This window comes from Cryptomeria japonica, chromosome 6, assembly GCF_030272615.1.
Source record: "Cryptomeria japonica chromosome 6, Sugi_1.0, whole genome shotgun sequence".
Lineage (NCBI taxonomy): Eukaryota > Viridiplantae > Streptophyta > Pinopsida > Cupressales > Cupressaceae > Cryptomeria > Cryptomeria japonica.
The window spans coordinates 478,519,130-478,534,158 of record NC_081410.1 but is presented as its reverse complement, the minus strand read 5'-3'; the positions used below and the strand labels follow the sequence as shown (position 1 = coordinate 478,534,158).

Below are 15,029 nucleotides of genomic sequence, written 5' to 3'. Positions count from 1 at the left end.
GATGAGTTGAATTAATTGATTGATTAGTGAATTGGATAGATTGATCAATGAACTGAATATATGAGTTTGTTTGAAAATGTTCATTGATGAGTTAACTGAGGAGAAAACTGATTTGATTGCCCAGTTAGGAAACGATGATTGATAGTTAGACTAAAAGTCAGTGCTAATTAGGATTTTGACATGTGTTGTAGGAAATTGACTTGAAATTCAAATTTCAATTGTATTTGACTTGAACTTGGATTTTCGAAATCATGAAATGAAATGCACTTTTTATTGAATTTAACTGAAATTAGCATTTGGGGATTTTTGAATTTTTGAATTTTGAATTAGTAATGAATGAATTAGATAATTAAATAAGTTAAGGAAATTATTTAATTATTGGAAATTGAATATAATTAAATAATAAAGAGTATTTAATTTAAGATATCAATTCATAATTAATTAAATAATAAGTTTATTTAATTAATATAAAAAAAATAAAGTTAAATGATTATAAAGAAATTGAATAATTAGAATATGATGAAATGTGATGATTAAATTAGTTCAGAAGAACAAAAATTAGATTAATTAAAGAATTAAATAATTATTTGATCAATAAAGACGAATAATTAACATATTAGTGATGAGACATTTTTACATGTCTACAATGAGGTCCCTCATAGCCATTGTTAGGGCTATCAATAAGAGAGAATGTGACGTTAGAAGGAGAAACATAGTAGAAGAAGGTGTCATATCAATGACACTAGCTAACTCATAAAATAAAAAAATTGGGAAAATAAATGATAGTAGTAGTAGTAAAAGTGATATAAGAGGCCACTACTAGATTAATGTGATTAGAATTGTTTTTTTAAAGGAATTTCTAAAAGTCTAAATATTTGAATTGTCAAGAACAACCAGTATATTTCATTTATCATTAAGATCCTCAAACATGTACATCATTATTATCAATTATATTATTCACCTAATGTTGAATGCACACACAAATTTTAGTGTTGTGACCCAAAACACTGAGGTACTCGTTGAAAGAGTTGGTATCATATGTTGGAAAAGGTGTCTCAACCTTTCTCCTAATGTTAAGATTACAAAAACTGTGTTTTTTGAATATAAAATAGAAAAAAACAATTTCTAGGCTATAGAGTTGATTATCGGCTAAAATAAATATTTCTATTTGTTTAACAATACCTATGGGGTGCTTGTTGCATATATTTCTTCAAACTATTCAATTTTAAAAAGGTGAGCTTAATTGGCTCACCAAATTAGAAGTTGTGGCCTTTGGAATTTTGCATAAAAAATGTAATTAGTTGTTGGATGCATAAAATAGTTGTAGTGGGGAGTTACACTTGTTGACTAACTTGTGATGCATATTACAACACATCATAAATCATCTTTGATTGAGAATAAATTTGGGCACCACTATTTGGGTGGTTTTAGCTCATAGTTTTCTTGTTACCATTTGATGGTTTCACGTATTGTATGTCCTATATATTATGTGCTTGAGATGGAGGTTGCATGTGTTTTTTTTTCCAGATATTGTTAAGTTAATAAAATTCCTCTAGATCTTTGGTTGGTGATACTTGTATGAAGGCTTTCTCTAAAAGTGTATTGTAACTATGGTTTACTAAATTATACATTTGGTTGCTATGGAATGCAAGGGTTTTCTCTCAAAAGGGTTTTCCCCATGTACATCTAGGTTATGCCATTATTTATTTTAATGTTTAAATATGTTTTTTCTTTTTGTAGTTGTTAAAATATTAAAATTTGTACAACACTTTCCTTATAGTATTAGCATAGGAAGCATTTTTATGTACCTCGCTTCATTTCATTATTACTCATTAAAAAATGAGAAAAGTAACCAAGGAGTGTATGGGAGGGTGTTGAATAACATTGTTGGCTAAGAATTGTTCAAGGATGAAGAACATAGAGTTTTCTAATTGAATGAAATGATGAGAATTATTTGTCTTAATAGATATTACAAATAAAGAGATAGAAGCTGTAATATCTAATGGTTTAAAGGGGCTTAGTTTTTAGGTTAGGGAAGTTAGATTATTAAATATTTACTAGGATATTTGGAAGGGTAAGATGAAGGATTAAAAGAGGAAGTAAGAGAATTCAAGGAAGTAAGAGATAATGTATCAATCTAATCCATAGCGTTATCATATATTCCCTTATGAATACACAACAGTTGAGGAAATAAGCATATTTCATTAGAATAATCTTGTCCCAAAATGCAGATAAAAGATTCCCAATGAATGTGCATTAGACTTTGTTATTAGGGAGATGATTATTAATATAAGAGAGAATAGCCTTATAACAAAGCACAAAGTTTGTAATACATTATTTAGAGCCTCATTTATAGCACATGGTAGTTGTAAAGTTTATCTATAGGTCAATGTTGACTTGAAAGTGTTACACAAAGGCATGCAAAAGCCCATAAAATGAGTTAAAATGATTTTTGTAGCAAGGAATATAACCATTCTAAAATAGAACACTTTAGAGTGTGATTGAAGAGTTTGGCCAACACATGATGGTTATAGATGAGGTCAACACATGTAGCATTGAATGATCACATCTGCATCTTAGGGTCCTTAAATCTTACATCTAGTAGAAGAGAACAAATTGGTATCACATCATCCCATGTTGTGAACAAGATGACTAATAGGACAATTAAAAGGAAGAGTTAGGGGAGGAGTAAGGCTAGTAGAAAGAAAGATAACAAATACTTTTCTTACATCTAAATCACTATGTCATATCTATCTATCAAATAGATAACAAATACTCTTATTACAATACTAAAAAGATAGGTACTCACTGCTACACAATACTTCTACTAATATATTATATTTTTCTACTTTATTCCACATTTGTCCAAAGGGAAAATCCCTCCAAATCATTGTAAATTGTAGGGGCCAAGCATTCATGAGGGTAAAGAATAGAATATAACACTTTAATGTTTACGAGGTTAAGAATAACCTATGAGACACTCGACTCTTTTATTTTTATCATTGTGAAGTGCCGACCTTCTGCATTTTAGCTTGATAATGAGCTCTCCCATTCTCTCCACCCAATCTTCATTGAATAAATCTTAAAAAAATAGCTGTTAAACTATTTTTGTAATTGAACCTAATGCCATTGTATGCTTTTCAATTTAAAATAAAGTGTCTTTCAAATTCTACAATCTTATATACATAAAATACATACCCTCTTTCAAACTTCTTTTGACGCTCTCCACCTCCCCATTTCACACAAGACATGCAAACTAATCCTTAAGTACACAATAAGAGGCCGCAACTAAATTGGCTTCAAAACCACATAGTACAGATCAGTAACCTTTGTGTTATTGATTTTTGCGAAAATTACAGATCGTTGATCGTGATTAACAGAGTTGCGGCTTTGATTTTTAATTTTTTTTCGAACTGTGACTTTGATTTTTAATTTTTTTTTGAAAAATCAATAACATAATTTTTATTTATTTTTGATCGATAACCAGGATAATATATTGCATTAAATAGGAAAGATTTACATCCAAAATGTTGATAAACAACCTACCACTATATGGGGTCTCGCCCCTGCAAAACCAACAGAACCCGAAAAAGACACCAGACCTACAGGACCAACCACTACAAAAAAACCAGCTATACATACACATGCCCCAAAAAAAACCCGACAGTCCCAAAGGACCTGTCTATCGAAACCATCCCAGGGCCTCTTCCCTTGAGAAGTTTGGAATACCTCGGCTGGGCCTGCATCATGCCTCTCACTCCCTCCACCTGGCAATGTTCTCGATTTGCCACCACACATCGAACCACACCCCACCACCTTCGCGTGCTTCCATGGAATCTGATGGCAGATCATAGGCCTCCCATCCTCATCCAGAGGAGCTTTAGATCGAATTGGGGTCAACTTCCCACGAATCTTCACTCGCTCAGTCAGCCCCAACTCTCGCACATACTGCACAACCTCCCTCCATCCCTTCCTTGCGTTCTCAAACTGAATTTCAACAGGTCGAGACGCCGACCAAATTACGAACAGCTGCAGCTCCCCCATTTCTACACCAATCCTTCGCCACGACTCTTCCGTCATCTTCAGCCCTTTGCCAACAGCAACACGAGCCACCACTTCATTCAAACCTCCCACCCATTTGGGTCGCAACACCAAAGATGCAACTTGCTGCACCTCCTCCGTCGACTTTCCCACCGATAAGGCCAGAGCAATGAACAACGACGAAATGTTGAGGTTAGTTCGAGGCCGACAGTCAGAAACCAGAAATTCCTCCCCATCCACCCTGAAGACATTCATCAGCCTATTGCTCGAGATCAAGCCGCAAAATGCTGGCATTTGACTGTCCGTTGTCAAGGAAAAATTTGCCTCCATCCTGTCTCACCTCTTCACCAAAACCTGCACACACAACCAACACCAAAAACCAGCAACTACAAAATTCCAGGGAACCAAAATCCAAGGCCTTAAAAAAGCCACCACCATCACATGACATGATTGCTCCACACAAATCGCATCAAACCACGCATCATCACCATGCCAACTCACTGATTGCCTCCATCATCACTCCATCGCCGCTAAGGCCACTTGCAACATATTCATAGATCTCAATCCACGAGGGCCATTACTTCCCACAAGGTTAGTGTCAAAATCAACCACATCAAAAACAACTCAGGTTCACTTCCCTAAGTTTAAGCAATTCATCCAAAATCTTGAGAACTAACATATCGAAAGTCCTTGAATAATCTAAAATTATTTTCCAATGAACCATTCGCTTCTACATTTGAAAGCTTGTCAGCCTCCACATTTGCTTCCCTGAGAACGTGAGTCGCCTTATAGTCTTCAAACCCACACATAAGAAGTTTCATTCTTCGAATGTGTTTGTCTAAATGCCATGCCTCCATTCAGCCTCTAGTTATCCCGTTCACCACAATCTGAGAGTCTCCCTCCAAATGGAGTTTCTTCACTCCCATTTTTTTTGCCATAAGAATGGCTTCTAAAGCCGCTTGACACTCAGCATCGTTGTTCAATCCATCCACCAATCTTATAGCTCCTATGGCAAGAATGTTGCCACAGTCATCCCAGGCTATTACCTCAGCTCCAGAGACCCCTGGATTTCCTCTCGAAGCGCCATCAAAATTGACCTTAGTCCAACCCTTATCTAGTGGGTCCCACTCTTGTCTTGCTTCACCCATCCTTTGAGGATTAGCCCTCAAAAGCCCATTAGCAGGTCCAATAACAAAAATTTTAACATACAATTTTGAAGCCAATTTAGCCACGTCCAAGAAATCCTACCTCCACAAGACACAACATGAAGTGCATGTTCAATTATCCCTTTTTCCATCCCTTTAAAAAAAAACCTTAACCCTTGGATTACTGATTAGGGTAAATAGTTATACTTCGCGTTTGCCTAGCTGTTCAGCTGAGCGGACTTAATATTCTTGCCTTATTTAAATGTAGCTGAAAAGAGTAGCTTCGCAGAATTTATGTTCTCAATTTTTCTTGAATGCTTGCTCATTTGTAGTCTAATTGGCCGTTGCTGTCACAAATTTGAGAAACCGAGCATCTAATTTGACAAGGTATTTGCTGCTTTCCGGCCGTAAACCTAAAATTCTTAGAAAGAATTTCAAAACCCATTATCTGTTCTAGAAACGTAGCATCAGTTATCTTAATATCTACGAGTACTCAAATCAGGTTAATAGAACTTAAGAGTACATCCAAGTATGATAGAAAAGACTACGTGAACTTAAAACTCTTACTGACTGAGGCTGATAAACTTTGCTTTAAATGTGCTGTATCTGCAATTTTTTTTTTTCCTTGAGGCCTATTCAACAGCTCATTTTGATGCGTATTCTACAGCCATTCCATTCCAATAGACTGCACGCTGTTCAAGGTATTTTATCAAACAATTTGTTTGCCATTGAATGCCTTTACAAGTCACATATGTTAGGTTAAAAACTCTTAGATGTTGGGTTTTGCTTGCTTCTGTTCAGTAACTGTTATCATATGAAGATATTGCTGCATGCTTTTCTTCCATTTAATACGCTTTCTCAATTTTCAGCATTAGTTTTCCATTTCAGTGTTTCAGACTCAAAGAATATGTGTGATATGGTGGATAATCCAATCGGCTATAGTGCCCCTCCATCCCCCAATACCCCCATCAATATACGGATATGGGCCTTGCTTCTTATGGGTAAACAGCTTGCTCTACCAAAGCTATTGATTCTGGGTTGTATAATGATGGTTGTTCAAAGCTCTGAGAGTAACTACCGCCTCTATAATCCCCACCCAACCATTCCTTACCTCTTCTGATCCCATCCTGGGAAACCGATCCAGGGAATGAAATAAGGCCTTGGTTATGTGCTTCAATTATTGTTGGTAATGGTGCAATATTTCAATAACAGATAAAATATTGTTTGTTTTCTGTATAGTTTGTGTTAGAACTCAATTGAGAATATGCTTTGTTTGAATTTTTATTCAAATAATTAAAACTGTTGCTTGCTTGAATGTGAAGATTTGGGAAGAGATGCCAAGGAGATTAGCGCATGAGATCATTGGTTTACCTTGGAGGAAGTTTGCAGGGGAGGTATGGCGCCCCACATGTATTTTTCTCAAGTTCGTATGCTTCATGGACGTGCTAAGCAATTATGTTGGTGGTTTAACGCTGGTTGGTCTCTCGACCTTTCGTTATCCTCCTTTATGTAATCTTCCTTCCCATTCTATGTAAGAAATTATTATATAAAGCAACTATGCCTCATCAGTTCTAGACTTCAACTATAGATGTGCTTTCTTAGCCACTATATTCATATTCAGTGCAATGGTTTCCTTATTTTTTTTTGCGTTTATCACTTTTAACAAAATACAAGCAAGATTCTGTCCTTACAATATGCTATTTTTTTTTTTGATAAAAAATATTGCATCTGATCTCAGGCCCGACTCTATGTATGTTGTTGATTGTGCACAGCCAATGGGACCTAGCATGCTCCCTACGTTTAATATCTCAGGCGATGTTGTTCTCACAGAAAAAATATCTCATAGATTTGGAAAGATAAAGCATGGCGACATTATTCTATTACGCTCCCCAGAAAATCCAAGGAAGGTTGTTGCTAAACGTATTACGGGCATGGAAGGCGATTGTGTAGATTCTAATAAAACTGAGCATGGAAAACAGAATCAACAAATTGTTGTAAGATTTGCAACCTTTATACCTTTGCAGTGGATTTTCTGAGCTAAATGAAGTAAAATTATTTCTCTGTGTTTCTTTCTAGGTACCCAAAGGGCATGTATGGGTTGAAGGTGATAACCCATCTGTTTCAAAAGATTCAAGGAATTATGGGGCTGCTCCTTGTGCGCTTATAGAAGGAAAATTATTTTTTAGGGTAAGTTGGCATGTTACAGTTTTGCATCAAAAAGTTCTCCGATTAAAACTGATTAAAATATAATAATGAGACCATTCTATTCTAGTTTGAAAAACTTTTATGTTGGAATTGTATTTGTAAAAGTAGGATTTGGGTAGATAGTTATAACTTGTAATTTACTGCCTACTTTGTGTGAGCAAAAGGAAATGATTGAAAGGCTTATAAAGAGGAACAATACAAGGTAGATGGTGCATAAATGCAAAATCCTAAAAAATTAATGCATCCATGCGGTATTATCTTTGTTAAAGCAGCTCAAGATTTCAATGTCTTCTACCAGGTGGGTTTATCACCAAACCTCAACAGCTGTAGTGGTCTTTATATGCCGGACTAGTGCTAGATGCAAAAGCCTTCATAACACCTTCCACCACAGAGCAATATGCTACTACAGCAGAAAGCACAATATACACAATACCCCATACACTCTTACAAATGTCATTAAGTTCAATGATGCCAGCAGAGACAGTTGAAAAAGATTTTCTTGGTTTTGATCTCCTAACCATCTCTAATCAAAATTATATGCTGAGCCAGCACTAGCTGATACAATGAATTAAAGGCAAAACATGTTTTTATCCAATCCACGATATTAGCATTAAAGTCCATTTCATGCAAAGTTTGAAAGACAACTGCATGGTATATACTGTCAAAAGCATTGGCCATATCCAGTTTATGGCTATAATTTTTGTATTGGCATAAACACTAGATTGAATATCTTCTTGGGCAAGCATGATCCCATCAGAAGCGTGTCTAGAAGGGACAAAACCAGTTTGCTTTTCAGAAATGAGGATGGGAATCACACATTTAAGCCTCTCCTAGCTATAATCTTTGAAACAATTTTATAGCTGTTATATAGAGAGATAGGTTTGTGCCTTTCAATGCTATTAGCTTGATCTTATTTTGGAACTTAGGCAAGAAAGGAGGAGTTGATTCTTCCATGTTCCTTATGGCACAGCTTGGAGGCTTCCACTATTGCAAGAGATCATTCTTAACAATATCCCAATAGTCTTGGTAAAAATTAGCATTGAAACGATTGGGTCCAAGGGCAATGCTCCTTTTTCATGTTGAACTGCACTTGTTCTAAGTTTTAACTCTTTCAAAGTAACTGGTTTATTCCATTCTTTGTTATGCTCATGAGTGACAGTAGTAGAAATGTTGACTAGAAGCTTTTTAAAAGCATCAGATCTGTCTACATGCTCTTCCTGTAAAAGTTGTTGCAAGTGGCCAAATACAAGATATTTAATGCCCCTTCACAAATTCTATGACATCACCATTAAGTGAGTGAAGTCTAGTTATAAAATTTAAAATCCTTCTTTGTGAAGTTTTTCTGAAGAAGTATTCTGTATTGCTGCCCCTTGGGCTAGGGGAGGCATCTTGGATTTCAGCCTCCATATAGTTTCCTCATTTGTCAAAGATTTCAGCAGGATGTTGGAGCATTATTGTTGCCTTGAGAGGAGACCAGGGGAATGATATTTCTCATCAATATTTGTTTGGATTTCTTCAAGTTGAAGCTTAAGGTATCTAGAGTTATCTTGCTTATTATGGGAAAGGACCCAACTCCGTCTTCCTTCCTTGATGGTCTATAAGTTACTCACCTAGAGTTGAGAAATAGGGTGAGAGGAGGGTGGCTAGGCCTCCTTGACCATTTGGTCAAAGCTCTCATTCTTATGCTAATGGGAGGAGTACTTGAAAGGGATTGGTCCCCAGTTAACTTTATGTTGAAGACTGAGGACAATTGGTTTGTGATTGTAGATGAGGTTTGGAAGGATTACTGAGAAGGTGAGAGGAGAATATTCCAATAAATCCTTGAAGATCATGAATTTTTGAAGCTTGGCAGAAATATAGGGCCTAGGCACTTTCACATCTTTTATTAGACCACATATATCTCCATTTGTTGGGTTTGAGGCCTTCCAAATCATGAATATTCATGATTTCTTTCACTTGCTTTTAATTTTTATCTCTAATAGGCAAGCCACTTCCTTTTTCCTCCTAGTTGAGAACAAGGTTAAAATCCCCGTCAAAGATCCTTTTAACAGATTTGAGTTGGATAGCATATTCATTGAAGGATTGCTGATATTCGAGCTTTTCAATATAGTGATTGGGAGAGTATATATTAGTAATAGTGAAAGTCAAGTTTGTATCCTTTATGCAAAGAGAAGTTTTGATCCAATTATCATTTTTAGAGGAATTTACCAGCGAAAAATCCAAAGACTACATAGTAGTAAGGCCTCCCAATGCCCTGCTAGAGGAAATAGCTGGTCACTATTCGGCTAGACTTTATCTACTACAACTCTTGCTTCTTTAGAGCTTAATTTTGTGTCTTGCATTATCAAAATATCTGTTTTTTTGGTTTGCAAGAGGTCTTTCGGATATAAATTTTTTATTTAGTCTCCTAGAACCCTTATATTCCATGAAATAACTTTAATTGCTTACCTGATATATAGGTACCTTGATTTGCCTACTATGATGTTTGAGCTACTTCTTTTACTTGGAATTTTGCATTTTTTCTTGCCTTTTCCCAACTGTGATTTTGGTGAAGGATGGGGGTTCTTTATCTTCTTGCTCTCTCTCTCTTCACTTTGTATTGCAATATTTCTTACATCTAGTTTTGTTGGAGGGAATTGATATATTTTTTTTTTTTTTTTCTCCGAGACCCCTTATATTCCATGAAATAACTTTAATTGCTTACCTGATATATAGTTGCCTTGATTTGCCTACTATGATGTTTGAGCTACTTCTTTTACTTGGAATTTTGCATTTTTTCTTGCCTTTTCCCAACTGTGATTTTGGGAAAGGATGGGGGTTCTTTATCTTCTTGCTCTCTTTCTTCACTTTGTATTGCAATATTTCTTACATCTAGTTGTGTTGGAGGGAATTGAATTGGAATGTCATTTTCCAAGCCTTGCTCAAGAGTATCTTCATTGTTTAGTTCCTCAACTAGCTCTTCCTTTGAACTTGAAACTTCTTGCTCAAGAGCTGTAATGGGCTGGAGGAAGAAAGCTCTTTGATTGGAGGGCTGTTTGGGTAGATTATTTTTATTTTTATATTTATGGTGGATCTATTGAAAGTCTTCATTTTGTTCAGCTTGATTCCTATTGTCCTATGGCATTTTGTTATGTTGTTGGTTCATCTTTACTACCTAGTTGGTTTGGGTATGATTTGCTCCAGATTGTGATCTTGGTTGGGTGAAAACGAGGGTGTAACTAGGGGTTTATATTTCACTTGTGGGATCATTTTGGATGAACCTGGGAGAACCCATGTCGAATTCAAGGGCATTGATGGATTTCACAATGAAGTTGTCATTTTCTTTTTAGATTGCATTTTGCAAGGGTTGTCTTTTTCCTTATCATCGAGCTATGGGACAATTTTCCTAGGAATAAACCCCTAGAATATAATTGTGATAGCATAAAATAGAATCTGGACAAAATGAATAAAAAATATAGTCATGATATTGGGTTTTTATCTTGTCTTCAACCCTTGCATTTTATGATTCAAAGTCAGTCTTGACAAACCTAAATAGTTGATGATCACTAGTAGATTTCAACAACATAAAGCATTCATAAAATTTAATTTAATCGTGACATTTATTATACCTTTAATAATAGACACTACATATTTTATTATAGTTGCAACAACATATAATCAGTTTTTAATATTTATATTTCCTTATTAGCACCCTAATATTGCCTCTGATTTTAATGTTTACATAGAAACTAATTAATTAGCACACTATATTACAATTATAACACAATGTACTTAATTTATATTAATAATGTTTATTAATATATTAATTTTATTATTAGTGTATAATTTTCGTAAATATTTTTGTACATTAAAAATATTAGAAAACATCAAAAATGTATATTGCCTCTAATATTTCTCATTTTATCCTCAAATTTGTATATATTTATTATTTTTATATGGATGGGCCCAAAACAAACCCAACATTAATTTGTTTAGATCAAATCCATGAATTGATCCTCTAAACCTAAATTTGAACAAATACCAGTTGGTAATTTAGTTTTTTTGGGCAATCTCTTTTGAAAATGCCCATGCTCATGGCATAAATTAGATATAAATGGAATTTGCTTATAATCCAGCCTTTTGGTGTATCATTTAGTTTTAGGCAAGGTTACTAGGAGTCGAAGGAGTCGGGGGTACTTGGAGACTCTGGAGACTTTAGAGATTGGAACTAGTACTTGTACGACTAATTTTCAAAAATAGGAGATGGTGTACTTGGAGATGCCAATTGTTTTTTTTAAAATATAATTTAATAACTTCCAGAAAATATCTTGACATAGAACTTTGAAACAAGAACAACAGTAAAGTTTAAATACACAAATGTTAAATGTCATTGTGTCAGTTCAAAACTCACAATACGTATTTCATATTAGATTATCATTACATATTGAAATTCAAAAATATTGATAGTGTGATGCTGATACACAAACAAAAAACAAAAGTCAGAAATCTATGGTCTACTGTTCTACATTTTGATCGACCATATCAAGGTTGTTGGCTATGATGCTCTCCAAATACTCATCACTTTCAAATTCAGGTTCCTCTGATGGTAGTTAAACTGGGGGTAATTCATTAAGGCCATTTGGTTCAATTGCTTCATCCACCATGGCTGGAACTTTTCCATTAGGTGCAATTTGGTCCCAATTTGTTGAAGGACCCTCCACGTACCCAGGATCTACATGAGAGAGAAGACAAAGTGAGCTATGAATGTAGACCAGGTTCTTTGCTTTCTTTTTACCCTAATCGATACCTCTTGAGTGATTGAATAAAACCATAACTACTCCAATTTCTCTTACAAGATGAAGAGCTAGCTACTTGTGAGAGCAATCTTATTGCAAGTGATTACAATTCAGGGGTTTCACCTCCATGGTTCCACCACCACTCTTTAAGGTCTTTCATTGCTCATAAATCATATAAAGCTTCCATTGAAGAAAAATTACCCTACCCATGTGAAAACTTATTTCATCGATTCATCATAATCGAGGCATCCTCATGTTGTGACCTTTTCACACATCGCCCCATTGCTAACGGGGACCCCCTCTTTTCCTGCTTTTCGCGTGTTTAGGTTAGGGTTTTAGCAGCTTAGTGGGCAATTTTGTGTTTCCTGCCCCGAGTCCCAGAGTTTTGGTCATGCCTGGTGTCGTTTGGAGTTTTTGAAGTTATAGGATCAAGCGCATGAAAATTGAGATTTTTAAATGATCCTAGTTTTGTCTAAGTGTAGACCCTTTGGAGCGTTAGTGTGTTTTTGAGCGTCCTCATCGGTGATTTTAAGTGCTAAGGTGTTTTTAGACCTTTTGGAGTTGTTTTCTCGCTCCTAGGAAGTTATTCAAGTTGATTTCGCACTTTATCCCGATAGATTTCCTTGTGTTACGCTCCAATTTTTGGTAAATTGGCCTGAGTCCAGTTGAGTTTTATTGAGTTTTGAAGTTTCCTAGTGGTTTTGAGTGGAAAAATCATCATTTTCTGAATGAAAATCCATATTCTAAGGGTTAAAAGGTCAAAATTCCATACTAGTAGAGGTGCTCTTCCCCTCATATTCCTAACTACCCACGGTTTTCCCCACTCAAAATCCAGACTGGACATGGATTTCCCTTGAAATCCAAACTTGCCTCGTTTTTCCACCAGGGAATATGGATGGGATTGCGGATGACAGTTGTCTTGATTCCACACCTGGATCGATTTTCCACCAGGTCTTTTGTGACAAGTTTTGAGGCTTTTTGTGCAGACTCTCAGTCCTGACTCAAGTCGATTTTCCACTAAGAGAGATTTCTAATGTTTTTGAGTCTGGATTTTAATCCAAACTAGGTTCGTTTTTCCACCAGAGGGGTATTTTTGTGTGATGACTTAATTTTAAGTGGAATTTGTCATTCCACACCTAGATCGATTTTCCCCTAGACCCCATTTTATGCACATTTGATGATTTTGTGAGGATTACTGGGATCGATTTTCCCCAATTGGCCCATTTTTGGATTTAAATTGAAATATTTTAATGAAGTGAGCCCCATTTAATTGTTTTTTTAATGAAAGGCAATGATTATTAAAATAAATAAAAAACAATTAATGATTTTCAATAAGCATTTAATGTTTTCAACCTTTTAGAAGCAAATCGGTTTCACCAAGCAAGTATAAGAACAAGTGTTTTATCCCACATTGCTTGTGTGGTGAGATTTGACGATGAAAGTGAGTTCAAATAGGGAGTGATTCAGTATTATTTTATTATTGAGTTTGCCAAGTGTGTCTATGCAAGGGCAATTTTCTCCATAGTCGGCGATTTTGGAGGAAGTGTCTAAATGGAAGTGATTGATTGAAGACTCTTCTTGCTGCCATTTTTCCTCATTGCCATTTCTTTTTCCAGCTGGGCGACATGTTTGGTGGCTGCCCTTGTTGATTTAATGTCACGATTTTTTGTTGAAGTTCACCATTTTTGGTGAGGTAGCGATTTTGTAGAAAGGGGCGATTTTTGTGTTTGGAGTTTTTTTTCTCCAACTTGGACGATTTTCATTGATGCCACCATCCTTTCTTGCTGTTCTCAGACTTAGGTTGGCAGATTGGAATGCCTTTGATGACATTTTTCAGACTTTGTGTGAGGTGACGCCATGGCTGGAAAATTTCGATTTTGGTTTTGTAAGGGTTTGGTGCCATATTTTTGGTGGATTCCCTTCATGTTTGGTGGCTGCCATTGTTCCTATTTGCTGTGGTTACTTCAGATCTGAGTTTTGACGCCATTACTACAGCTAGTTCGACCTCCATTGTTGGCTGATCATCAATTTTCAGACTTATATTTTATTGCCCAGCCAACCACAACTTCAACGATTTACACTTGGAGGCATTTTGGGGATCATTTTCAGTCAATCCTCAGACCATTGGAGGGCTGTCATAGGTCAGAAATTTAACTTTTACCAGCCATACCTATGTTCCTTGGTTTGATTGTTTTCGTCATCATGATTGATTTTCATCAAATTTGTGCATATTTTGAATGATTGCAACATGTTTTGAGAGGTGAATTTATTAGTTGCAGGTTGTCTTCAGATTTGTTGACAACCATTGTTGACTGCGGAAGGTGTCCTCAGACATAATTTTGTGTGAAAACACAATCTTTCACGCCTTTCCTTAGTCACGATTGATCCGGTATACTCCTTTGCACGAAATTTCCAAGTATAAGGAGGTGTTAATTTCATGAGGGTTTTCATACCCTAACCTTGTCACATTTTGTATTTAATTGTCAAAATCTACCTAGAGTGTGGATTATTTTCGAAGAAGTTGAGAAAGTACAACTTCTGAGATCCCAAGAGCATTTACAAGCAAAATACTTGTCACAAGAGGAGAAGATTGGAGACAGAACACAAAAAAGGCTCTGAAGAAAAGATTATCATTTTAGAGAGGGAATTGAAAAAGAAAAGTTACAATACAATCCTTATGACAGGAGAATAGAAACCCTAAAGGGATAAAGAGTATTTAATAATTAAATACCTAAGTTTAGCTTAAGCGTAGAGTATAATAGACTAATAATTAAATAAATAATTATTAGCTAATACAAGATAACTCTAACACCCCCCCCCTTAAGATGAACTTAGGGAGTAGCTAAAAACACTAAATGCAGGA

At 35.6% G+C, this 15,029-nt stretch overlaps 1 protein-coding gene across 8 annotated transcripts in view; it reads left to right on the top strand.

Moving 5' to 3' along the window:
• Positions 1-5,358: 5,358 nt before the first annotated feature.
• LOC131051079 (mitochondrial ATP-independent inner membrane protease subunit 1a) overlaps positions 5,359-15,029 on the top strand; it is an 87,922-nt gene continuing 78,251 nt past the window's right edge. For 2 of the 8 annotated variants that reach the window (XR_009107077.2, XM_057985443.2), the window contains exons 1-4: positions 5,397-5,573; positions 6,509-6,661; positions 6,959-7,180; positions 7,263-7,373. Coding sequence is in view for 1 of the 8 variants with exons in the window: in XM_057985443.2 (XP_057841426.2) it covers positions 6,521-6,661; positions 6,959-7,180; positions 7,263-7,373 (474 nt within the window). In the remaining 7 variants the exon portion in view is untranslated. Of the gene's footprint in view, positions 5,888-6,508; positions 6,696-6,924; positions 7,181-7,262; positions 7,374-15,029 lie in introns of those variants that run through there. The other 6 variants (XR_009107081.2, XR_009107079.2, XR_009358238.1 and 3 more) reach the window with 6 other exon arrangements.